Source organism: Camelus bactrianus, chromosome 12 (genome assembly GCF_048773025.1).
Source record: "Camelus bactrianus isolate YW-2024 breed Bactrian camel chromosome 12, ASM4877302v1, whole genome shotgun sequence".
In the NCBI taxonomy this organism is placed as follows: Eukaryota; Metazoa; Chordata; class Mammalia; order Artiodactyla; family Camelidae; genus Camelus; species Camelus bactrianus.
In genome coordinates, this window is record NC_133550.1 from 50,046,800 (window position 1) to 50,071,642 (window position 24,843).

General features: G+C 38.5%; 1 protein-coding gene and 1 long non-coding RNA gene across 3 annotated transcripts in view; one reads left to right on the forward strand and one right to left on the reverse strand.

Moving 5' to 3' along the window:
* OTOGL (otogelin like) overlaps nucleotides 1-24,843 on the reverse strand; it is a 194,826-nt gene that overhangs the window by 119,369 nt on the left and 50,614 nt on the right. For both annotated transcript variants that reach the window (XM_074375352.1, XM_074375353.1), the window contains 3 exons: nucleotides 4,213-4,310; nucleotides 3,184-3,223; nucleotides 2,185-2,233 (listed from right to left, as the gene is read on the reverse strand). In XM_074375352.1, the coding sequence (XP_074231453.1) occupies nucleotides 2,185-2,233; nucleotides 3,184-3,223; nucleotides 4,213-4,310 (187 nt within the window). The remainder of the gene's footprint in view (nucleotides 1-2,184; nucleotides 2,234-3,183; nucleotides 3,224-4,212; nucleotides 4,311-24,843) is intronic.
* The window catches only part of LOC141579434 (uncharacterized), a 41,207-nt gene that overhangs the window by 3,296 nt on the left and 13,068 nt on the right, over nucleotides 1-24,843 (forward strand). Inside the window, exon 2 of the long non-coding RNA XR_012510824.1 lies at nucleotides 22,544-22,643. This is a non-coding gene — a long non-coding RNA (uncharacterized LOC141579434). The remainder of the gene's footprint in view (nucleotides 1-22,543; nucleotides 22,644-24,843) is intronic.

A 24,843-nucleotide genomic window follows, 5' to 3' on the forward strand; every position in this document is an offset into this window, starting at 1 on the left:
TGCTCTAGCACAGGCTTCTTTCTGTCTCTGCCTGAGGACAGAGGCCAAGCAGGACAGACCAGAGGAAATGCCTTTCAGGGGGTTGAAAGCCCCACAGAGACCACCCCTGACCATTGAGAGGCAAGAGTGCTGTGTGAGTACTCCAGCTCCTCCCAACCCTCAGAGTAACAATTCCAAAACACTCTGCACACCTCCTTAAAGGGACCCCAGCATGGCTGAACCCCAGATGCCTAAAGCAGGAAGCCCCTTCCTTAACAGAGCTGTGTTGGATTTTCTCCCTTCCAAGTCTCCCACCCTTCTCTCCCTCACTCCTACACATATAAATTTGTGTGCAAATTGATAAATAAATTAGCTGCCCCTGCTTTCAGGGGAAGAATTCTGAAATGTGATGAAAATGCAAAAAAGTTCCAAGCAGTGGGTGCATACATTCACATAACTGATGAAAGAGGGCAGCCCATTCTTCTCCAGTGCTGATTATATCTCCACCGGCGGGTGAGAAGAATGGAGAAGTGCAGTCTTTAAATGAGAAATCACTGCCGCACACAAATACACTACTGACAGAAGTCTGTGTCTACCCTTTCTCTGCTCATTGTTCATCTCACTACCAGCATACTCCTGAGTCCTTATGTGCACAGATATCTGTCCATCTACGCTCTGTCTCCCTAGAGCAGGGGAGTGAATCTGTGGACGAGAATGGCCTTATAGCAGATGAAATTTCAATCCTAAACAGTACAATGCATGATTGGGACTTCACTGCCCTTCTTAAACATTCTTCTCTTAAAATTTGTTCAGATATTAAATAATGTAGGGCTGGTGTTCTGCTCTTCATTCTCTCTAAAACAGAAATTAAGACAAGAAAAGTTCACTCCTCACTTATTAACAGAAGGGAAGTATTAAGGTACCTCTGGGGAGGGTGGGTAAATCATACAAATTCTGAAAATACCCAAATGGACAGTATAAGCCTACCTGTAGGTTGCTTCACGGGACAATTTTGGGGCTATATTTCGCAGGTTCTTCGATCTAGTGGGCTCTACCAGAATACAGTTTTTCTCAAAATCAGATTTTCTGCTGAGTCATGCTGATGTCTTTTTGTGGTTAATATGGTCTACTGGCAAACGTGCACTTGACATTTTTCAGAGAAAAATCATTTTAACCACTTTACATGATACATAAGTACTTAAGTACACAAAACATTCTTTTAAAGAAAAAAAAGTGTTTCCCTTCCATAGACAATCCTTTGCCCATTCTAGTACAAAAAAAGATCTCCACTCTTGATAAGAATAAACTTTTTCTGTCTTCTAAATTATCACAACAGCATATCAAATCTGCCTTCAGTTCTCTTTAATTAAGTTCATAAAATATAAAAAATCAGGCAACCATCAGAAAATGCCAATATAAATTGATTGCAATTCAGCACCTGACAAAGACCTCCTTGAATGTATAAGCTGTTTGCTACATAGATACTCAAATCATATTACTTTCCAAAGAAATACCTTTATTAAGTTAGGATTCTCTATCTTACCATCCATCTTTAATAGAGAAATAATTTTAAAAATCCACCCACTTGAACATTCCAACCACAGTTTGAAGATATTGCAATTATGTTATCCAATTTCCTTTAGATAAAGGGGTCCAAGCAAAAAGGCCTCCTCAAATTCAGTGCTATCCCACCCCTCCAAAAAAGAAAGGTCACCTCTTCATCAGTGTCTGTAATTTAGATTTATTAGATGATATAAAAGCCATTTCTCAGGACACCAAGACACCTCTGATGCCCTTTTGCGGTACTTAACTCAGATCACGTATACCTTTTTCTGCCCCTGTGCACTTGTATTTGTTCCATTATCACTGTCCTAACTGATATTGTGCTTAATTTTTAAGCCAATTAAAATGTTCTGGCAAGTAGATGAGATTAAATCTCCCACAAATTCTGGGAGCCTATCAGTAGGGAACTGAAGTGAAGAGCAAAAAAGCATTTGACCACAGACAAGTGAATGTGAACTAAGCCTGACCTGGAGGGTCGCAGAAAAGCACAAGAGAAGTTACCCTGCCTCTTCCTCCTCCTTCCTGTCTTGCTTTTAGCATTTTATTTGCCTCCACAAAGGTCTCATTGTTGCAGTGACAGCAGAGGCCCAAAGCAGAATGGATTATTTCTCTGCCTCTCTCTCCATCAGAGGCAGAACCTACCTGGGCTGCTAAAAGAGCTCTTTTCTGTTGATTTTCATTAAACCCGTTTCTGGAAGAAAACAAAAAGAACTTGTATAGTCAAAGGCCCCTAGGCAACCTGAACAAGCCTTTCCCAAGAGAGAGCTGGTGTTTTCCTCCTGATTTCCATCACTTCATCAAAGAGGTCTTTCTTGGTTTAACATTGAAAAGGTCCCCCTCCCCCTTTAGGAGGGGTTAGATTTGGGTGGCGGCGCTGTCTCATTTTACAAAATTCAGGAGTGTCTCCAGATCTCTCCAGTCTCTGATGTAAATTGCATTTTAGGAGGGAACTTTGAGATAGAGAAATAAACAAAATAAGGTACCCCTGCAGCACCAACACGCATGATAATTTCTCCGCACGCCTTCATAAAACCGGTGAGATAAGCATTCTCCAAGCGCGGGTTCACTTTTTCCAAACATCACACTCAATTCTTTCCCTTTCCATATCTTAAAGGGCAGATTAACATTAACATGAATAAGCACATCAAACTGTGGGTTACCGCAATCAAGTGGTGAGTAGAACTCTTTTCATTAAGCAGATCAGTTTAGTCCAAAAAATGATTTTCATTATTTACTGCTAGAACCATTTGACTCTATGTTAAGAATACAGCACATTTCTAATCAATGGTGGATATTAATAATAACAAATAAAAGAGTTACTGAATATTAATAATAACAATATAAAAGGCTCCGCAACAAATTTTTGAAGTGAAAATAATGTCTTCTTAGTATCTACAGTCATTGGACACCACCAAGAACTCCTCTTGTAATCAAAATGAAATACTCCTGCTTCATTAGCAAGGAACTGAATGCTTCATATTTTTTAATTTGTGGCAATATCTTAAAGAACTACATCTTATACCCTTATTTTGTAAAATATCTCATTTATTTTTTTCAAAAGCAAATACAGTGATCTGCTGAACTTGTCTTATTCCCGTTAACTTTATGGTTTAGAGGACATAACAAATAAGAAATACTCACTCTGATATTCTTGTCAAGACGGATGAAGTACAAATATATCCTGCCAGAGATAAATACATATATATATATGATAAGGATGAAAAAATTATCAAAAAATCTTGGTCACATGTTCTGATTATAAAACAGATTATTTGAACCTAAATTCTAAAACTTAGACTAAGTTTTGTTATTAGTTATTTTATATTTTCTAGAGTATTTTAACCAGCAAATTCCCTGTGAAACATCAGGGTGACTAGTAATCCAGAAAAAAATGGGCAGTATACATAGATTTATATAGAGACATAATACAGTAGGGACAAGCACTAGTCTTGGAGTCAGAGATCCCAGCTTTACCATTTAGTAAACGCCAAGATGAAGCAAGCTACCAAACACATCACAAAATGATGATGGTAGCCAAGCTGATCCTCAAAGTTCCTTCCAGCTCTCATCGCTCTTAAGACATTTTTTCCCTTGGCGTTTCGGTAATGACTAGGATTGGAAGACAATGTTTCTGACCTCTCTAGTCTTCTACACTTCAGAAATTTCTCCCACTTCCCCTATGAGCTCCAAAATACACAGCCCTTTTCAGGGATTAAAAATGAACAACTGAATGTAAATAAATGCTTTCTGCCATAAAAATAGTTTATAAAAATGAATTCTTTACCATTCTTTAGGTTGATGGCACTGAGGAAGTTTAAGTACCAAACTTTTCTTTATTAACTATAAAATTTCAATTTTTTAAATGACACAACTATTTTAAATCATTCTTCAGGAGAGAAAAAGCTAGAGCTTCTTCTAGTAGAGTTGCTTATCATGATAAGGGCAGGATTTAACATTTAAAAAAGAGGACCTAGAAAGTGAAAACTAAAAGTTCCCAGTTATCCACATCATTAAGAATTGTTTTAAAAAAGGTGATCTGGATGTCATTTAGAATCTATCCATTCTAATGACTTCAAAATGCTCTACAGAATAAGGGGAAACTATTGTTATCATTCACCAGAGAGATTGAAATACAATAAAAAAAGGTAGAAATAGAACATGAGTTCTTACCTTGTAGTGAAAACAGCAGTGTATGAAGCAAGAATATACTCCAAGGTGTCATCAAATTGAGTTTTCTCACAATGTTCATTTCAGTGTAGCCTTTCTCCCTCAAATGTAACCAAATTGTTGGTCTTTACTATGATGGCATCTTAGAAGTGTGAGTATTTGTAGAGTGCTCAAGTTCTCATAAGATTTAGCTTTGTAATAAAATAATTCAAAAAGGAATTCCAGGCTTTCTAACTACATACAGCATCTGAAGCTTTAGAACTTGCAGGCAAACCTTTGGCTGAGCCTCTCATTAGTTATGCAGGGCAGCTTCCTATCTGAGCCTGTATCAGTTACACCCTACCCTGCTCCTGCACATCACACTCCTTTTTAGCCTATATTAGCTTTTTATGGCTTCTAAAGACAGGAGCATCAAAAAAGCAAACAAACAAAAACCCTGTTGTCTTTTGATGTCATAAGAGATAACCATTATTCCTACTTGTTGATCTATTCTGTGTTTTATTCATAAAATAACATTACTGTTCTTTGCAAAAAGATGATATAAAATCCTATCGATCATTCCTCTAATGTCTAGATGTTCTCATAAACTTATTTAAGAATTAAAAGCAAACTAAAATTATGTGCATAAAATTTCAGCTCAAGTCCCATTACAGTGGAGTTTAAGGTGACATATTCATGTGCCTACCGATCTTTCTGTTAAACATTCTACAATAGCTGATGATACTTTAATATTTGACTTTAAAAAGAAAATAAATTGCCTAATCCTGAGAACCTTCCCTCACACCCCGTTCTTCCATCCTCTATGATAAGTATCCAATTAGACAACAAAGAAGGACTTCTTCACCCAGCAGCAAGCACACTCTTCTCTTGAAGCAAATGACTACCTAGACTGGCATCACAGAAAAGCTCTAATATTTCATAATGAAGTCCACAGAGATGAGCTAAGCCCCACAAATGAGCGAAAGCCATGCTTATATAATGGGTGCACATTTCCTACTGCAGATCCCATCAGTTACCCGCACCAGTATCAGACTCAACAGCTGGAGCACAGCGGTCAGGAGCGGCTAACTACACAGGAACTACTGTATGAGACAGAAACGCACAGCAGTCCTTAACATCTTGTTTTACTCTGACACCTCTTCTGCCATGACTTCCTGATCTTATCTGTGATAGGTACTTGACGTCTTTATATATTGCATGCCCAACATCTATTACATAAGAAGTTTCTTGTCTGGGTCACAAATTCAATTATCTTTTACTTTTGTTCTACATGATTTTTATGCCTTTCCATTGCCTACGTAATTGCTAATTCCATGGGCCAAGAGAAGATATTTGCTTATAAATTCATCTTTTAAGCATGAAAGCACACACAACCTCCCCCAAATATAAGTAGCTATATGCCTATACACACACACACACACACACACACACACACTTGCACATGTACACTCATTTTAAAATTTTGATGGATAAGCTTAAATAATTTAAGTATAGTATGAGTTGAATAAATATTTATTGAAAAGTTGTTGGTCACTACTCAAATTGATTAGACAATCATTACTCTTAAACTAATTAGACAATAAATTAATATAATTCTAAAGAGATGGGCTTTGTTATTTATAGTTACATCCTAAATATTGGTCCAAAAATATGTATCGATTCAACCACAATCAAAACTAAAATATTTCAGATACTTAAGAAGATGTGGATACAGAATAAATTTAAAAGTTAAGCTTGAAATTTGGTTAGAGAACAATAATTTTCCTCCAAAGAAATTTTTTAATCAAGAGCAGCAAATTTATTTATACAGAATACTTACTGACTCTTTCTGAAAAAGGTGGAAATGGACATAAACAATATACATTACTAAGTCCCCTCCTTAATTTGCAATAGTTTTTCTTGGCTTCATAGTTTCCCATATAAGTCAATCTAAAATATGAAGATTCTATAAATCATATTTTAGGATTATTTTTTCACCAATCTGGTAGAAGTTTGACTTTTTTTTCTTTGAACTCAAATTTTTTTGACAAGTGGCATGCCTATGGAAAAATCCCAAATGGAAACCGAAGTTAAATTTTATGGTTCAAAAAAGAACTATTTTGATAATGTTCATTGCTATGTCTAAATATGACCAGAACTTAGTGAGAAAGTGTTAGTAAACAGCAACATAAAGCCATGTGAAAAGTACTTACTTCTAATATAAACTTAGATATTTTGTATACTTAATTCAAATGTAATAACCCAGAATTTTTCATCTCAAATTTCATACAGTATCTTTAAACTTTCCATCAAAAAGCACCACAGCCATTTTCACTGGTTAAAGTTGAAAATTCCAAGACTCTATCATCTGGCATTTTGAACTCTATGCATTAAAACCTAGAAATTATTCTGTCTGGTAAAGAAAATAGTAGCAATTATAACAGGAATTCTCAGGGTGACCATTCTTTTATAGAGAGAGGTTTAGCATACCTGCTTGCTTTCTATTCCTCCTCCATCCAGGCTCAGAGTAGGTGGGAGATTAGTAAAGGAGAAGGAACAATGGTAAAGAAAACAATACCAGAAATTCCAAGTTCTTTTTCAACTAACTGAATATGAATTCATTACATTAAATGGGAGGCTGCATGAAAATAGGCAAAATAGACTTCCATGAATAGTTGCAATAGAACAGAGAGTTTAGATGAAAGATTAGACCCAGAACCACAAAAGAAGGAATTTATGACTGTTGCTCCATGCAGTTATTACTGTCAAAATTTAGTTGACAGCTTTTATATTTCATTCCACCCTGACAAAGGAACTTCGGCAAAAAAAGGAGTCAGCCATCAGCTTGTGAAGAGATATTAAGTTCATAAGAAGCCTGAGGCGACTACATAATGCATGGGGGTAAACAGTTCCCTTTCTGCTACCAGAGCACTGCACATTTTCCCACATGGAACATGATCTTTAGAAAGTTGATACCTGACAGACCATTGGCCTCAACACACCACATTAAACACAACTGGCAGGAATGGGAAAATGTTGGGCTTATAGTTTATGCATCAATAATAAAGAGGAGGGTGTTTTTAACAAAGTACATCATCTTTAAGAAAACTTAGTGTCTTTGGTGGTTTCTATAACATTCATTTTTTCATTCATTGAGATCAAATCTAAAGGAGATAACATTTGATTCCCATCATATCAGTTTCTACTAGTGAAATGCAATTATTTCTCATTTGCTTTACTAAACCTAACACATTTCAGATGCAGTGATTTTTATCCAGAATTTATGTTATCATTGAGCAGCAAAAAGAATCCTGTATCTTTGATGTGATTTTAAGAGTTTAACTGTCTTATTATGAGATAGTTTTGCAGTATTTTATTTTTGCTTTCAGGAAATGTGTTGCTTGGCACTTTCTGGAATGTTTCATATAACTGAATTTACAAATGATATCTATCTTAGCTTTTCTGAATACAGACATGACTGCGCGTCATAAGCGATATCTGTGTTGGTCATGATTTCAATTTAAAGCTCACCCACAGAAGTTAATGTGTTGTATTTTATAGGGACATTAGTTTTCCAAATTGCTATGGTGCCACTGATTTGCAATATCTTTATCTTGAAAGAAGTAATGTTCCCACAACTAAAGTTTCCTCCTGTCAACATTTTAGCATCAAGTTCAAGATCTAAAACCAGTATTTCTTGCAGTTCTCTTTCTTTTCTAAACTACTGTAGCACTCACATACTATAGCACATTACACGTGCATTTATAATATATAGTGTAACATATGAGGTGCACTGCATGTATAGCAATATAAATTAAGTGGGTTTCGCGTGCTTTCGATTCCGTTTTGTATCTTCAGTCATTTTAGATGTACTCATTTTAGAGCTGCTGAGGGATAATGCTTGAATTTCACAGGAGGAGGAGGGTTCTAATCCTGTTGTTAGGCGTGTTTGCTTCTCGAATTTACAGTGGATTACCTCATAGGTTTTGCGATTTTGAATTTTGGGTCCATGTCTGGCAGGGCATTATCTATGGGAATTCTTTACTGCCGTGGTTGAAGATGTGTCCCTCCAAAGAAGAGTTTGCATCTACTTCAGCCTATTGCTCCAAGGAATTTCATGTTAACTTCTCAACTTGAGGGTTCCCAGAATACAGAGAATGAATTCAGATCTCAAACTCAAAGTGAAGGCAGGCCAAATCTAGTTTTTGCTTTGTTTTTGCCCTCTGGTGATATCTCTTACTTCCATCCAACCACTTAAAGGAATGACTATCTTATTTTATTCGGCATGCGCAAGTATTGTATAGCTGATAAACTTTTAGGTCATCTAATCTACTGTACTGTCAAAAACAGAAGCATCAACTATCAAAAATTATATACTCTTGTTTTCTGCATTACCACTTTATATATTCGCAACTTACTTTCTCAACTTAATTACAAACTTGTGATATGGAGTCATCTATGATTCACAGGTAAATACTTATCAAATTTAACCCTCCAACCAATTTTGTCCAAGTTATTCAAGACAAACAACTATAAATTTATAAAGAAAGCATATCAAAATATCTCATACTTGAATCAAATTATGTAAGAGATAAAGGAAAACCTGCCAGATCCCTAAATGTCATGATTGAGATGACTTCCTGTAACACCGAGATTCTGACTCAGACACCTGATGGCTTGATTTATGACAATAGCCACTGAAACCATTCTGGAGTGCTGAACACCAACTTATCATCTACTTTTTCTAAGTTGGCAAGGTTAATACAGAAAAACTGCCTTTAAAGACAAGGTATTGTTGTGGTTTTCAGCAGAGCACATGTCAGTATGAAAACATAACTTAGAAAAACTAAGCCCTTCTTTGTGATTTGAGAGTCACATAAAGGTCAGATCAGTCCAAAAAGTGTTCACCCCTTATCTTGACACGACCTCTTCCCTGGCTCTCGGCCGAATAAGAGTCTTACTGAGTTACATGCAAAATTGTTACATTATCTCCCAAAAGCTGCAGTGAAAAAACACTAGTTCTCTTGGAAGGTTTTCTTCAGTCTTCTCTGCTAACAAGATAAGTGTATCAGCTTTACCTAGGTACAGTGGTGGTTCTCAAACTGGTGTGTGCAAGGATCATGTAAGGAGTATATTAGAAGCACAGATTCCCAACTCCACCTCCACCCCATTCAGTGGCTCTCTATGAGTCAAAGGGCATTCAGCATGTGTATTATAATAGAGAGTTGAGCTTTAGGGAAATTAAATACCAAACTAGTTGATTCTAGTTCAAAAAAAAAAAAAAAAAAGGAGTGTAAGTGAATTACCAATATGGAAGCAATGACAGATCCCAGTGCAGGGGAAAGAAGCAGAGGCTGAAAAAATTTAAGCAGAGGTGGAGGGCCAGCCTTACAACCTACTAGTGAGCAGTTCCTTGTTTGGGAACATGAAGTAGGGATGTTATCTAATTTGCCTACTCTTTCCACTCTTCTTATGCCGAGAAACCCCCCTCAGAGATGGCATGGCCTCTGCTCCGTTGGCATCACATCTTTACAACTCTCACTGTGATAGGTGGACGGATGGCTCCCAAAGACACCCATGTCCTAATTCCCAGAACTTGTGACGTTTGCCTTACACGGTGAAGGAGACTTAAAGGTGTAATCAACTTAATGATCCCTTTAACTTAATTCCTTGTGGGCCCAAATGTAACCACAGATTCTTTATCAGTGAAAGCAGAAGTCAGAAAGAACAGAGTGGAAGAGAGATTCCAAGACCGAGGAAGCAGCCACAAGCCAGGGATTTCAGGGAGATTCTGGAAGTCAATAGAATGCGTTCTCTCTTAGAGCCTTCAGAAGGAATCCAGTCCTGCCAACATCTTGATTTTAACCCAGTGAAGCTCATTTCAGACTTCTGATCTCCAGAACCATAAGATAATACATTTTTGTTGTTTTAAGTCACTAAGTTAGTGGTAATCTGCTACAGCAGCAACAGAAAACTAATGCACTTACTTTCTCTGGCTACCTTGATGTTAAATGAAATAATATATGGTGGTCCTACAACAGATCCAATTTTCTTTTGCAAGTATTGAAACATAAATCACAGAGATGAAAGTCACATGTGGGCTTTGTGGTCACACAGAATTAGGGATGGTAGTTATTTTCCAGTCACGTGCATGCTGTTGAATAGGCAAAGAAAGTTATTCTGCAAAGGGAGGTAGGAGAGTGGAGCAGATGCTCAGAAGGAAGCAAAGCAACAAGTGATGGAGAAGATGCTTCACCGCATTTTGGGTTGCATGACCACATCTATCCAATCACGTTCTTTTCACTTAAGATAACTTGGTCAGGATTTTATTCCTTGACATGCAATGATCCATACCTGAGACAGAGGAACTGAGAAAAAGGAGGACGACCATGATGGCTGATTTCATGTATCAACTTGACAGGACCACCTGGTCCCCAGCTATTTGATTAAACACTATTCTGAATGTGTCTGTGAAGGTCTTTCTGGATGACATTAACATGTGAATTGGGAGACTGAATAAAGCAGACTGTCCTCCCCAGAGTGGGTGGGCTCACCTCTTCCACCAGAGGACTACATAGAACAAAAAGGTGAGTAAGGAAGGATCCGCTCTCTGCCTGAGTGTCTTTGAGCTGGGACATCAGTCTTCTTCTGCCTTCAGACTCAGACTCAGACAAGAACTACACCATTGGCTTTCCTGGGTCTCTAGCTTGCCAACTACAGATCACTGGACAATGACCTTCTAGTAATGGATACTGTTAACTAGATGGAGTTTACTATCCCAAGGTTCCCAAATCATCTGTTTACACATAGAAAAAACCCAGAGAACTAGGATGTATGTATAAAAAGATGTATTTTCCCAGAAAAATCTTGAAAAATATTAGATAAGAGGGGAGATTAAACTTGTGAGTGAGAACCCCAAGAGAAACAGAAATAGCCTCTTTACCACTAAGTACTGTGCTGACTTCAGCTACTCCTCTGCTGTCCGAGAGTCAATCCAGGAGCACCTCTCAGTTAGACTGCTCTTACAGTATTCCACTGGGAGAAGTCAGGGCAACTTCAAAGACACAGGGAAGTTGTGACAAGACTGGGGGTTTGGGAGACCTTTTTTTTTTTTAGCACTGAGTGGCTTGGAGATGAAGACTTTCATCTCAGGATTATGTGGTGGTATGTGGATAACAGGCAGGAATACCCTTGGATAGATTAGATTATTGTCCTCAGTACTTTATTCATATTCTCCTTGTTACAGAATTAGGTTCTGTCTTCCCTTTTCTATGTGCTTTTGCAGGACCTCCCACTGGAGTAGGAAAAGTGTATATCCCTTCCGCAAAGATGTATGAATTGGTCACACGACTCTCTGGCCAATGTAATGTTAGCAGACACTACTCCAGCAGAGGCTTTACCTGTGCTTCAGAATTTTGAATTGCTCTCTTGAACTCCTGCTACCCGCCCCTCCCCAGGAGAAGAGTATGTCCTGGGTAGCCACTAGTCCAAGGAGACTGAGGAAACATGGAAGAGACTCCAGAAAAATAAATGCATAGTATGCCACTGAGAGCTGGGGATGTTAGTTATATGTAACATGATTGTAGCATCAACCTTCCTCACTTAGAAGAATCAGTAGGCTCCGTGCTTTGGGAGGGCAATTAGGGGTGGTGACATGGCCCTTCCTTGGCTGGCACTTGAGGGGGCTTTCTCTTCAGGGTGGCCTTTCACTAGGCCTAAAAGAAAGCACTCAATTCTACTTTCCTTCACAGGTTATGCCTCAGGACTACTACTTCTGGGAAAATAGATGGGAAAACGCATAGGATTACAGTATCTCCATAGACAGAGAGGTACAAATACCCACTTTTTTTTCTGGTAGAGCAAAGCTAATTCTTACTCATTTTCTAGATTAAATTTAGTATCACTCCTGCTGGGTAGCCCTTCTCCAATATCAAGTTATCTCAGCCTTTCATGTGATGTATGGTGCATGCCACTGTCATCACTCTCAACACAAAGTATTATATATTTATTGATCTGTTTCACCTGCTGTGGAGTTTTGAAGGCATGGGACACATTTTATCATGTCTTTTCTTCACTGTCTCAAAAATATTTGTTAACTGAATGAATTTATGTATGCCCCTGCTATAAGACCCTTGGGGAAGTAGAGTTTTCAAAGCCTCTTTTATCTGAGTAGGGGGAGATTTAATGCATGGCCTCATCAGTGGACCAGGCTAACTCCTCCAAGTGAATGAATCTAAACACTGCCCTCCACAGGTCAAGCTAATAGATACGAGTTTGTGAAGTTAGTGATCAAAGAGCTCAAGGAGACATGATAAGGGCTGTCAGTCACTGACAAATATCTACTGCTTGTCTTATAAATTCAAGTGGTAATGACAATAGTTTTGAATATGAGGAAGAAGGAAGACTCCACAATACAGAAAAATTTTTTAATAATTTTTTTTTAAAAAAGGAGGTGGCTTCACAAAGGGCGGGCTGAAGGTAGAAGCAAAGTATGGATAAGCAAAGGCAGGACCTGAGTGCAGCTCTCCCGGCAGCCCTCAGATGCCACTTGACAGATGAGACCACGTGCCTCCACGGGAATGCTGTGGAAGGTTGTGGAGAGTCTGACCTGAGAGCTCACAAGATGGCTACTATCTTACGAAAGAACAACCTTAGTATTAAAAGTCTTCTGGTTGGACTGTTTGGCTAAGGATTCACAGACTTCAGAGTTCTACAAAGCCAGTGAGAACTGAAGTCGAACCCAAAATCACCAGAGAAGATGACCAGAAGAACAAAGTAGGAGTTAACAGCCGCTTCCATCAGCAGCTGCAAACATCAGAACACCGAGAATAAGACCAATTGTACAGCAGAGGTCGCAGGACCATGAAGAAGTCCAGACAAGCCATTTGCAGAGGAGACCAACGCTCATCCAGAGAACGCTATACAGACCTCAGAGCCAGTCTCCCAAAGACAGACGAGGACAAGTGAGCCCCACCCACCACCGCACCTCGATGCCAGCTGGGGAAGGAGCTGGAATTCTAAAGGATATTTACATAAGCCATCCAAACAGAGCTGTGGATGGTGGTCATAATAAGGTTAGCGACAGAAAAAAATACAGAACCTAATTGTTCATTCTACATCTGCATGTCATGTTAGTAAATCTGAGGCCCCACTACATTTATAAATAACAATATTATTACATCAACAATGACAGATGCCATGTGAGGTGTGAAGCTGAAAGGCTATATACAGCATTTTAGAAGACAGAACTGAAACATCAGTGAACCTTGCCAGAGACAATCATGTTTACTACTTCCTATGAAAGACCAGAGGGGAGAAAATTAGCTGTGGGTCAGGGGAAAGGGGCTGCAGCCCAGTGCTCACAGACATACCAAGGGCTGCACTCACCGTCTCATCCACACACATCCCCCTGCACACCAAACCCCAGGGGCAGCTCCACATCCCACCCCCAGATCCCAATCTCAACAAAATCTCCCCCATTTTACAGCTAGTGATGTGTTGGTCAGTATTGAACAACCAGCTCAGAGGGAAAGGGAGAGCTCAGACCTGGAGTGTGTGCAGATTTCCAGGGTGTAAATAAATACTCCCACCCCAGCCAATTTTGAGCTACTAACGTGATTCCAACTGACTCATAAAATTCCTGCAAATTTAATAATTGGCTTTTATAAAGAGGAACTGGCTTCAGCTCCACTACACTGCTACCTAGTTGAAGAGCCACTCTAGGGCACTGCCTAGATCAAAATCTAGTATGAGTGGACCCCACAAACTGGTGAGTTTTGACCTGTACTTCTGCCTGACACCCACTGTGACCTTCAAAAGGATGTTACATTAACAACTCAACACAGAGGGAAAAGTGTGACAATGAATATGTATATGTTCATGTATAACTGAAAAATTATATAACAGATCAATAAATATATAATACTTTGTGCTCTACACTGGAATTTGACACAACATTGTAAAATGATTATAAATCAATAAAAAATGTTAAAAAAACAGAAAAAAAAAGAAAAAAAAACTCAAGTAGTAGGTTGAATTTAAATCATACAAATTTCAATCTACTAACCAGACTTTCTATTTTCTTTTTATTTAATAAACCCACTTCTATCCAGGAAACTGATTTCCCTTTCATCTGAGCTATGCTTCATAAGGTAATTTTTCTTCAGTTGTGCTATGAATTTGCTGGGGTTTTTTTTCACTTTCTTTATTGAATTATAGTCATCTACAAATTTTGAACTCTCTTCCCACCCTCCTCCTCCTTAGCAACCACAAGTTTCTTTCTATGTCTATGAGTCTGTTTCTGTTTTGTATTTATGTTCTATTTTTTTAGATTACACACATGAGCAATCTCATAGTGTTTTTCATTCTCTTTCTGGCTTATTTCACTTAAATGACATTCTCCAGGGACATCTATTTTGCTGCAAATGGCATTATGTTGTCATTTTTATGGCTGAATAGTATTCCATTGTATAAATATACCAACCTCTTCTTTATCCAGTCATCTGTTGATGGACATTTAGGCTGTTTCCATGTCTTGGCTATTGTAAATAGTGCTGCTATGAACATTGGGGTGCAGGTGTCTTTCTGAAGTAGGCTTCCTGCTGGATATATGCCCAGGAGCAGGATTCTTGGGTCATATGGTAAGTCTATTCCTAGTCTTTTGTGGAATCTCCATACTGTTTTCCACAGTGGCTGCACCAAATTGCAATCCCACCAGCAGTGTAGGAGGGTTCCCTTTTCTCCACAGCCACTCCAGCATTTGTCATTTGTGGACTTTTGAAAGACAAAGCTGCCCACTATCACCACTCCTATTCAACATAGTCTTGGAAGGCTAGCCACAGCAATCAGGAAAGAGAGAGAAATAAAAGGGATCCAAATCGGAAAAGAAGAGGTAAAAGTGTTACTATATGCAGATGACATGATACCATATATAGAAAACCCTAAAAAGTCCACACAAAAACTACAGAACTAATCAAAGAATTCAGCAAGGTAGCAGGTTACAAGATTAACGTACAAAAATCAGTTGCATTTCTTTGCACTTATGATGAATCAACAGAAAAAGAAAGTAAAGAAACAATCCCCTTTAAAACAGCACCCAAAGTAATAAAATACCTAGGAATAAATCTAACCAAGGAGGTGAAAGACTTACACATGCAGAACTATAAAACACTGATGAAGGAAATTAAAGAAGACTTTAAAAAATGGAAAGAAATCTCATGCTCCTGGATTGGAAGAATCAATGTTATAAAATGGTCACACTGCCCAGGCAATCTACAGATTTAATGCAACCCCTATCAAATTACCCAGGACATATTTCACAGAACTAGAAAAAAATCATAATAAAATTTATATGGAACCACAAAAGACCTAGAATTACCAAAGTATTACTGAAGAAAAAGAAAGAGGCTGGAGGAATAACTCTCCCAGACTTCAGACAATACTACAGAGCTACAGTAATCAAGACAGCATGGTACTGGTACAAAAACAGACATATGGACCAATGGAACAGAATAGAGAGCCCAGAAATGAACCCACAAACTTCTGGTCAACTAATCTTCGACAAAGGAGGCAAGAATATACAATGAAATAAAGACAGTCTCTTCAGCAAATGGTGTTGGGAAAACTGGACAGCAGCATGTAAATCAATGAAGCTAGAACACTCCCTTACACCATACACAAAAATCAACTTAAAATGGATCAAAGACTTAAACATAAGACAAGATACAATAAACCTCCTAGAAGAAAACATAGGCAAAACATTATCTCACATACATCTCAAAAATGTTCTCCTAGGGCAGTCTACCCAAGCAATAGAAATAAAAGCAAGAATAAACAAATGGGACTAATGAAACTTACAAGCTTCTGCACAGCAAAGGAAACCATACGTAAAACAAAACGACAACCTATGCAATGGGAGAAAATTTTTGCAAACGATGGAACTGACAAAGGCTTGATCTCTGGAATATATAAGCAGCTCATACGACTTAATAAGAAAAAAACAAACAACCCAATCCAAAAATGCACAAAAGACCTAAACAAGAAATGCTCCAACCAAGACATACAAATGATCAATAGACACATGAAAAAATGCTCAATATCACTATCAGAGAAATGCAAATCAAAACTACAATGAGGTATCACATCTCACCAGTCAGAATGAATTTGCTGTTTTTAAGAAGGCACTTGTAGCAAGCCCAGAAAAGCCCTCTTCGGGCTCACTTGTGAAAGCCAGCCAGTATGTGTGCTCTCAGGCTATGGGGCATTCTCTTCCCCTGCTTTGCAATCTGAGCCAAACAGCAAATTCTGCCTTAAAATATCATTAAGATAAGAATGGTCTCACTGTTTCTAGTAGATTTCACTGTGAAAACATGAGGCTTGGCAGCTTATAAATCATATCACACTGCACTATTCAAAGATTAGTTATAATAGCCTAAGAAACTTTTGTAAACATCAAACTCCTTTCAAAAATTATATTCTGAGATATTGAAGGGGTGGGGTGAGTGTTTATTGCTTGGTATATTAAAAGAAATTACATTAAAAAGAAAAGTGAGGTTTCTGTAACACATTTTCTACATATCAGGGTTAAGCCAGATACTTTTGAGAAGGAATTTGAATGAGGAAAAAAAAAATTCAAAGGCCATATTATCTCACTATTATTTTAGTCTAGCTCACATAATTGTATAGCTTACTGTTTATACTACTTTACCAGTTTGGAAAATTTTTCCCCTCATTTCTAATAGGAAAAGAGGCAACATTTTACTCATTTTATGTAATTCTTAGATTTAGGGGAAAACCTGAACAAAATAAGTCAATATTACTTTTAACATCAGAAAAAAATATAAATGCTATCTTAAATATAATTTTAGAATATACTCTGGTATACTATTACATAAGGGAAAACTTTGCTTATTTAGGCAACAAATATGTATTACAATAGTGTTGTCAGATTGACTAGAATTTGAAATTTGTTATAATTCAAAATCTAGAACATAGTATGCTGATTATGTTCCTGGACAGGGCAATTAGAAAAGAATGTTTTTATTCTTCCTATATGAATCAATCTTAAGTTATTCTTGGTGACTTTAGGTGACCCTTCCAGGTGATTTAAATTTGTAATAAGAAGGTCTTGCCTCATTGTTAGGTGGATGGTAGTTGTTGGAATCACAAGGTTCTTCAGTTGCACTTATCAGAAACTGACTCTGGTCAATCTAAGCAAAAGAGGAATTATCAGAAGGCCATTGGAGATGTCACAGAACTAATAGGAAGGTTGAAGAATCTTGCTTAGATGTTGCAACGTGTATATATGTATGTGTATGTATATATATATATATATATATATATATATACACATATATATATAATTATTACATTGTATACCTTAAACTCACACAATATTATAAGTCAACTATATCTTAGTAAAGCTGGGGGGAAGAAAGAATCATGCTTAGTAAGGTGAATATTAGGTTATCACCTAAGATAAATGAACTCCAACTGTTTCCTGTTTCCTTACAAAAGCTCTGCTTATGATTTGAAGTCCCTCAGAAACTGATGGGGTCACATGCATAACCCTTGGCTATACAGAAGGAATTTCATGGGACACCTCAGCTTCCATTCCAAGATTGCATACAGTTTGGGGAATATAATTCCCACCCAAAAGAAAATCAGTGTTTTTAGGATGAGGGACTGGATGCTAGACAGTTAAAACCACAAAGCTTTACTACACTACTTATTCAATGTCGTCTGTGACATTGCTAACTCCATCAATATGAAAAGAAGACATCTACTTCTCTGGGTCTCAGTTTCTTCTTTTGTAAAATGAGAAGACTGCATTAGGTGACTTCCAGCTTCCTTTCTATATTTCACAGTCACAATTACCACTTAGGCAGACAATGATGCTACCTTTGGAGAAGGCTTCCATGTAGCAAAGGGACTTTTTCTAACCCTGGTGGCTCTTAGTCTTTCTCATCCCTCCCTGTCACGTCTACTCGTCTTTAGAGAGCACCTCCAGCTTTTCTGGCTCTTGCCGATGCCACGGCAAGTTTCCAGAACTCAGTGGACCTCACTTGGAGAATTAAAAATCAAACACATTTTACTCTGTCACATGTTGCCTAAAATAGAACATTTCCTTCATCGAAGAGTAGATGTTCCCCGTGATATACGCCAAAGTAAAGAATAGGTTCTTTAGTAACCGTAAGTTTGTTTTCTATGTCTGAGAGTCTGTTTCTGTTTTATAAATAAGTTTATTTGCATCATTTTTTTAGATTCTACATATAAATGATATAGATATGTAAAACTGAATCACTATGCTGTACACCAGAAACTAACATAACATTGTAAATCAACTATACATCAATAAAAAAAAAAAAAGAATAGGTTCTTTAAAGTGTTTTCTGTTTAAAATGAAGTTCTGAAGCTCTTTTCACAAAAATAAGACTTAATTCTCCTGACAAAGGGAAGTCCTGGTGCTCCATCTAGAGGACGTTTTGTATGTTCCAGATTAAGGGGGTTAGAGGGTCCATCACAGACGTCCAGCCCTCTAAATCTTGCTGTGATAATTCTACCAATAATTTTCTAAGACTCAACAGATATATTTTTAAAAAACATTTTGAATAAGCCCATACTGTGTAACAGTAAAGAGGACAATTTCCCTCCTCATTTCAACTAAGTAGATAACTTCCCCTTTATTCACAAAATATTTGGATATATACTATGCATGCACTGTGCTTACATTTGGGAGTTTCATGGTTAAAAAATGTTTAAATATAATTTCTAACAAGCACGCACCAGTTTTTAACCATGTTCCTCAATTATCACAAGCTTTTCTTTTTAACTTGACAGCTATTTCCCCTCATTGAAGACGTAATAATACATTGGATAAAAATATACATGTCCTTTTTCACTTAGAATTACACAGCATTTTCCTTCAAAAAGACCTGCCTGTTAAGAGAACATACTATTTTTATTTTTCGTGATGAGAGTTTCAGTTGGGTAATGCCTCACAGAAACTTGGAGAAACTTGCTTTTTATGTAAAATCTCGGACCTTATTTTAGAGAAAGCAATGTTTCCTGCATGGAAATTCACTTTTAACCAAATGGAGCGCACACGTAGCCTCTATTTTCCCATAAAAATTCTGTGAGAAAGTAAGGGCAGATGGCGAAGCTAAGAAGGAGGGACTAGGAAGGATCTGAGACAGAAATTTGTAGGGAGTCGGGGGTGACCGGCTGATCTTGGACTGTGGCCATCTCACTCAGGGCAGTGGAGCGGCCACGGCTGGCCCAGCAGGCTGGGGCCCTCACGTTACTGCCCTGGTTTTGTTGGAGGTAAAAAAAAAAAAAAAAAAAAAAAAAAAAAAAAAAACCAGCTGCACAGTAAGTTCTGTGAGAACGGAAACAATCACCAAGTAGAAGGTTCTGCTCTGGGATCAGACTTGTCACACTAGTTTCATCAAAAAGTTTACCATATGTCCTGAGGGTCCCCAAGAAAGGCAAAATAATGTATCAGAACTTCCAAGATACACAGGCCAGGGAAGCAGAATTTTCCCACAGAAGGAAAAAACAAGAGTGGGAGGGGGCTGGGGGTGGGTGTGGGTCCGTCTTGGTATCTCTTTCACCAACAATGCACTACATATCTTGAGGATACCCTGCGGTTCTTCTAAGGGATGGCTAATGGAGTAATTTACACACAGAGGTGAGTTTCAAGAAAGCAAATCTGGATGACATTTCCTTTTAGAACTCCTTCATTGAAATGTAAATAGTGTTTAAGTGCACCATAGTACTGAAAGCTGGTAGAGCAGTCCCTGTGCCCTCTCCTCCCTACCCTGCCCTGCCCCCGGAACAGAGAACTATGAGATAACTTGCTCAATGTCACAGAGCTAGTGAGTAGTGGAGCTGGGACCAGAACTCACACTGGCTGACCATAAGCCATCATTCTTTCATGTCACGCTGTTACAACATATTCACAAACTAGTTTAACACCCAAGCCTTAAAGAACTAATCGTCAAAAAAAAAAATCTTAATGTTCCTTCTCAATAAGAGGTTAAATGTTTGGAGGTGGCGTTCTTATTGTGGAGAAGAAATAAAAGAACAAAACTTTACAAATGATATTTGGTTCTTCTGAGTAAATTTGAATATAGTAAGAGACACATTTTATGGTTTTTAAAAAATTTACTCAGCATTTCCCTGCCTTGTTCCAAAACAGTAGGTACCTGGTGGTATCCAATAATTTTAGAGCCACGATATAGAAATAAACTTGAAGGATGTCTTATGGCCAGAATAGATCTATCCTAGAAAGTGAAGAGACAGTGGCCTCAAGCCCATGGATAAGTCTCCTCCCAGCCCACTCCCTATGCCAACAGAAAGCCTGTGGACCTGAGGACTGGCTGTCTTGGGTGGGGAGATGTCCTTCCCCTATTTGCTGCAGCCTTACCAGGCTCCTCTGCACCAGCCTGGGAAAAGCATGAACTGCAAAGTAAAGGAAGATCTATTTTTAAAAAGGAATCGCTAAGAATACTAACACTAAACAAAACTTAAAGTAATTCTCATACTGAGCTGCAAGGGTTCATTTTGCCCATGGTTTTGGAAAAGATAAACTCATGAACAGATTCTTCCCTAACTGCAAACACTGATTTGTTGCCAGGGATACCTTGGCATCCAGAAGAAAAGGTAGACACCAGCTTTTTTTTTTTATACTTCTTTGAATTTCATTTTACTACCTCGAAGCATTAAGATATTTAAAAATTGTGCTAGTTGAAGTATGTATTTTACTGGACCGGGGAGGCTCTTTCATGGACCACTCAAGACGCAGGGCACATCCTGTTCCCAAATAATTCAGCAAATATCAGTGTGTGCATAAAGCAGCCTAATAAGTCACATCCAAATATAATTCCAGTGCAGATACTTGCTATTAATGCCATGATGCACCAAAATAAATCATAAAACCAACAGCGCTGTTGTACGTCCAAAATAAAAAGGCAGAGTCTACAGTATTTCAACTTGCTATAAAAATGGTGCCAGAGGAGCTGGGGCTTGCTCTGGCTGGAGCCACAGCCAGGAGGCCCTGTCAATCTGTGTTCTGCACTTTCAACCATCCAAGCTACACTGGAGGTCTATTCAAACCTCAGGAAAAGGTGGAAACTAGTTTTTGGTGAGTCTTTCCATTACATTCAGCTGTTTTCTATTCCTGCTAAGACTTCTTCTGTATTGCTATCTGATTACTTAGCTTCACTTAAAATCATTCCCAAGCAAAGAAGACCACCCTAGGAGAAAGACTGGAATCCATGGGCTTGCTGTCCCTGAGGATTAAGGTGCATCAAGTGGTGACTCTCAAACCTGGCCCGCACATTTAGAATGATTTTGGAAAGCCCCACCCTGACCGATGAAATGCTACTGTTTGAGTCTGTGGCCCAGGCATTAATAGTTCGTTTCTAAGCTTCGCAGGTGATTCTACTGCAGCTTTGCAGCTAGAGACGCTCTCTGGCCATCATTCAACAGTATGACTTCTGCTATCTTCCTTTTGGTCTTCCAGACAAACATACTCAAGTTACAGAAGCCTCCTAGACATTCATTTCTTCCAAGAAATGAATTAACACTAGACAATTTTTGCTAAAGGGGGCAGGAGAGGTTAAAGAAAAAAGAAGAGCAGAAGAAAGCCAATTTCATTCTTATGAGACCTAACCGAGTTCCCAGCTGGCGGGTCTTGTTTGGTCAATTGGTCAAAGACTGGATTCTCTTTGTTTTACTAAGAAGCGTCCTTGTTATCCATGCTTTAAAGAAAATAAACATTAAGTTGAAGACAGCGTTGAGCAGAAAGATTATTCAACTGGGACTCACAAAATCTGGATCCTGTTTAGCAGTTAATAGTTGTGGTACGTGGGACCTTGAACTTATCGCTCTGTGTCTCATTTTCCCATCAGAAAAAACGGAATACTATGCTCCCTTCTTCCAAGGGCTCTCTTAATCTGAGTATCTACTTGTGATCCATTCAGCAAGACACCTTAAAGGATGCACTGTTCTTCACATTGCCAAAAGGATGGGGTAGACACAAAAAAAGACATTAGATGAGCAAGACAAGAGTGTAAAATCCTTAGAAGATGAAAAAACAGGTAAAATAATTAAAGCAGTGCTGTGGGAAAGCTTTACTGAAACTAGCTGAAAGTTCTGGGGAGGATCAATTGTTTATGATCTTGTTCTCGAGAGACTGAAATTCTTTGGATACACCAGATGGTTTTATTTATATAGCAAAAGTTCAGCTCCAGTGAGGTGCTGCTTGCAAATTCACACAGAAATAAAAGAAACCATATTTATGGACGTGTACATGCACTTGCTCACAAGAGGGATTTTCCATTGTTTCTTACAGACCTTTGAACAAATTTTAAATTTATGATGTTAAAGAGAAGGCCCATCACATTGGAAAGAAACAGCAGCCTCCCAAGCCAGCCACCTAAAATTGAACGTGGGTAAGTGGCAGAACTTTGTGGATCCCCTCTGTCCACAAGAAGGACAAATCTCATTTAATTCAGTCTTTGATGTTCATATACAATCCTCTCTCCTCAAATAGCATTATTGAAAATAAAAAAAAAATAAAAAAAAAAAGAAGAAGCCCAACCTCCATCTGAATATTTCAAGCTGCATCCTGTGTATCTGCTCCTGGCACTGAGTCAGCCTTGTCAGCCCAATTTAGAGCACATGGCAGTGATCCAACTCATTGTGGCTGTTTGTGATCCCCAGATCAGGTTTCAAAAAAGAAGGGGCAGCAATCCGGTGACCTTCTCAAGATAGTAGGGAACAACTCTGGTCATGACTGACACCTGATCTTTCTGCTAATCAGAGATGGTGCCAAGATTGCATCAGACTCCAGCCCACAACCTTTCTGTCCTCCTCCAAGAGGTGTGGAGCATCCTGTCCCCCGCTGAGTTTCAGTTTTAGACTGCCTTTCCCTTTCAGATCCAAGGAAGTTTGGTTTTATTGACATTGAGATAAAGCTCAAGTCCTGCCTTAATTGAGATTTCCTGTTCTTTCTAGTGCATGCCTATCTACTATTCATTGTCTTAGTACCTAGTGAGTTCAATGTGATTCATAACAAAGACATGGTTATAAAGCTCTAAAATTAACAGCCCTAGATAGTCATATCATAATCAAGAGACTTCATTCACTTGGGCTCTTTTTCCTGTACATCTATCATCCTGTCATCCCTTCTTAAAAATGTGACCATCATTCTTCCTGGACTCTGAGTCATCCTTCCTCTCTACTTCTGCCAGATCTTCAAGACTGGCTCAGGTGGAATCGCAAACTGGGAACCCAGCAAGGTCCTACAGAAGTACTCTTTGTTTTCTGGGTCAGGCCACATTATTTCTTAATTGAATGAATACCGAGTATCAGTGTGAAAAAGCCACCTTGCTCTTTGCCTTACTATCCCTTAAACTAAAGAGGCTGTCCTCAACCTTACAAAGCCTTAGGGGATACTTGTTCTTTGATCACCCCTTAGCGTTTACATCAAAGTCTATGTTAAAGCCTGAAGATTCCTGGAGTTCTGGAAGTGTTTAAAGGATTATTGGCTTTACCCCAGCTCTGAGTTTACACAAAATATATGATTTGAATCAGTAGAGACCTAAGTTTTCTCTACAGAATTTTATCTTCTATCTATCTCCCTAAACAAACAATCTTTGAAGCTAGATAAAATGAGAAAAGAGGATGGAATTATTTCACCCTGCCTTGTTTGTTTCCATGAGAGTTCTAACCAAAAGGAAAAGATGAGTCATTCAGCATCATTCCCTATTTGGTGGTTTGGACTCTGGGCTACTGTAACCAAAAGAGGGCAGCACTCCGTGGGTTTTGAATTCACAGAAAGCAAAACTCTTCCGTTTCTACTTGAACACTCTACCTTAAGCAAGGCACTCCACTCTGTGTTGCATGGAATACAGAGACGATTAAGACATCGCTCCAAACATGCAGGAACAAGGAAAGAAGGAAGCCCTGGGGTAGCAGTTAGAACACAGCTATGTTTGGAAAGTGGTAAAAGATAAATCTGGAAATAAAAGGTGGGGTTAGATAGTGAGGGTCCCTTGTATTCCAGTTATTTATCCTTTGTTTGGAATGCAATGGGGCCCCCAGTCAAAGTTTCTGAGCAAGGGGATAATAAGATTAGAACTCTGGGAAAGCTACATCTTATAGGGTTGTATTGGAAAGACTGAAAGACGGTGAGATCAAGGGGCAGAGGGAAAAAAAGGAAGATATTATAAAGCACATCCAAGAAGTGATAAAGATCTAACCCAGAGGGTTGGTGGTGAGAATGGAAAGCAAAACCTAAAGAGAGAGGCACTGCAAAGGAGGAAAAAATATCCTTACTGGAGTAGACATGGGGAGAAAGGAACCAAGATATGCCCATAGTGTTACCTCTGAGAGTTGGGCATATGGTAAAACACATAACCAAAATTGGGAAGACAGGGAAAAAGAACTTTTTGAAAACTTTCTCTTCAGGGAGAGTGAAGCATTACTCTGTTGTCAAGATACAAGGCGTGCAGGGTAGAAATACAGGAATAGCATGGCCCCAGGAGCTACCTTGGAAAGCAGTCCAAAATGTACACTCCACCCTTTTCACTTTGTTCAGCTGAGTATCTGGCCACTTGCACATATAGTGTTGGACTTCATGCTTGTGTT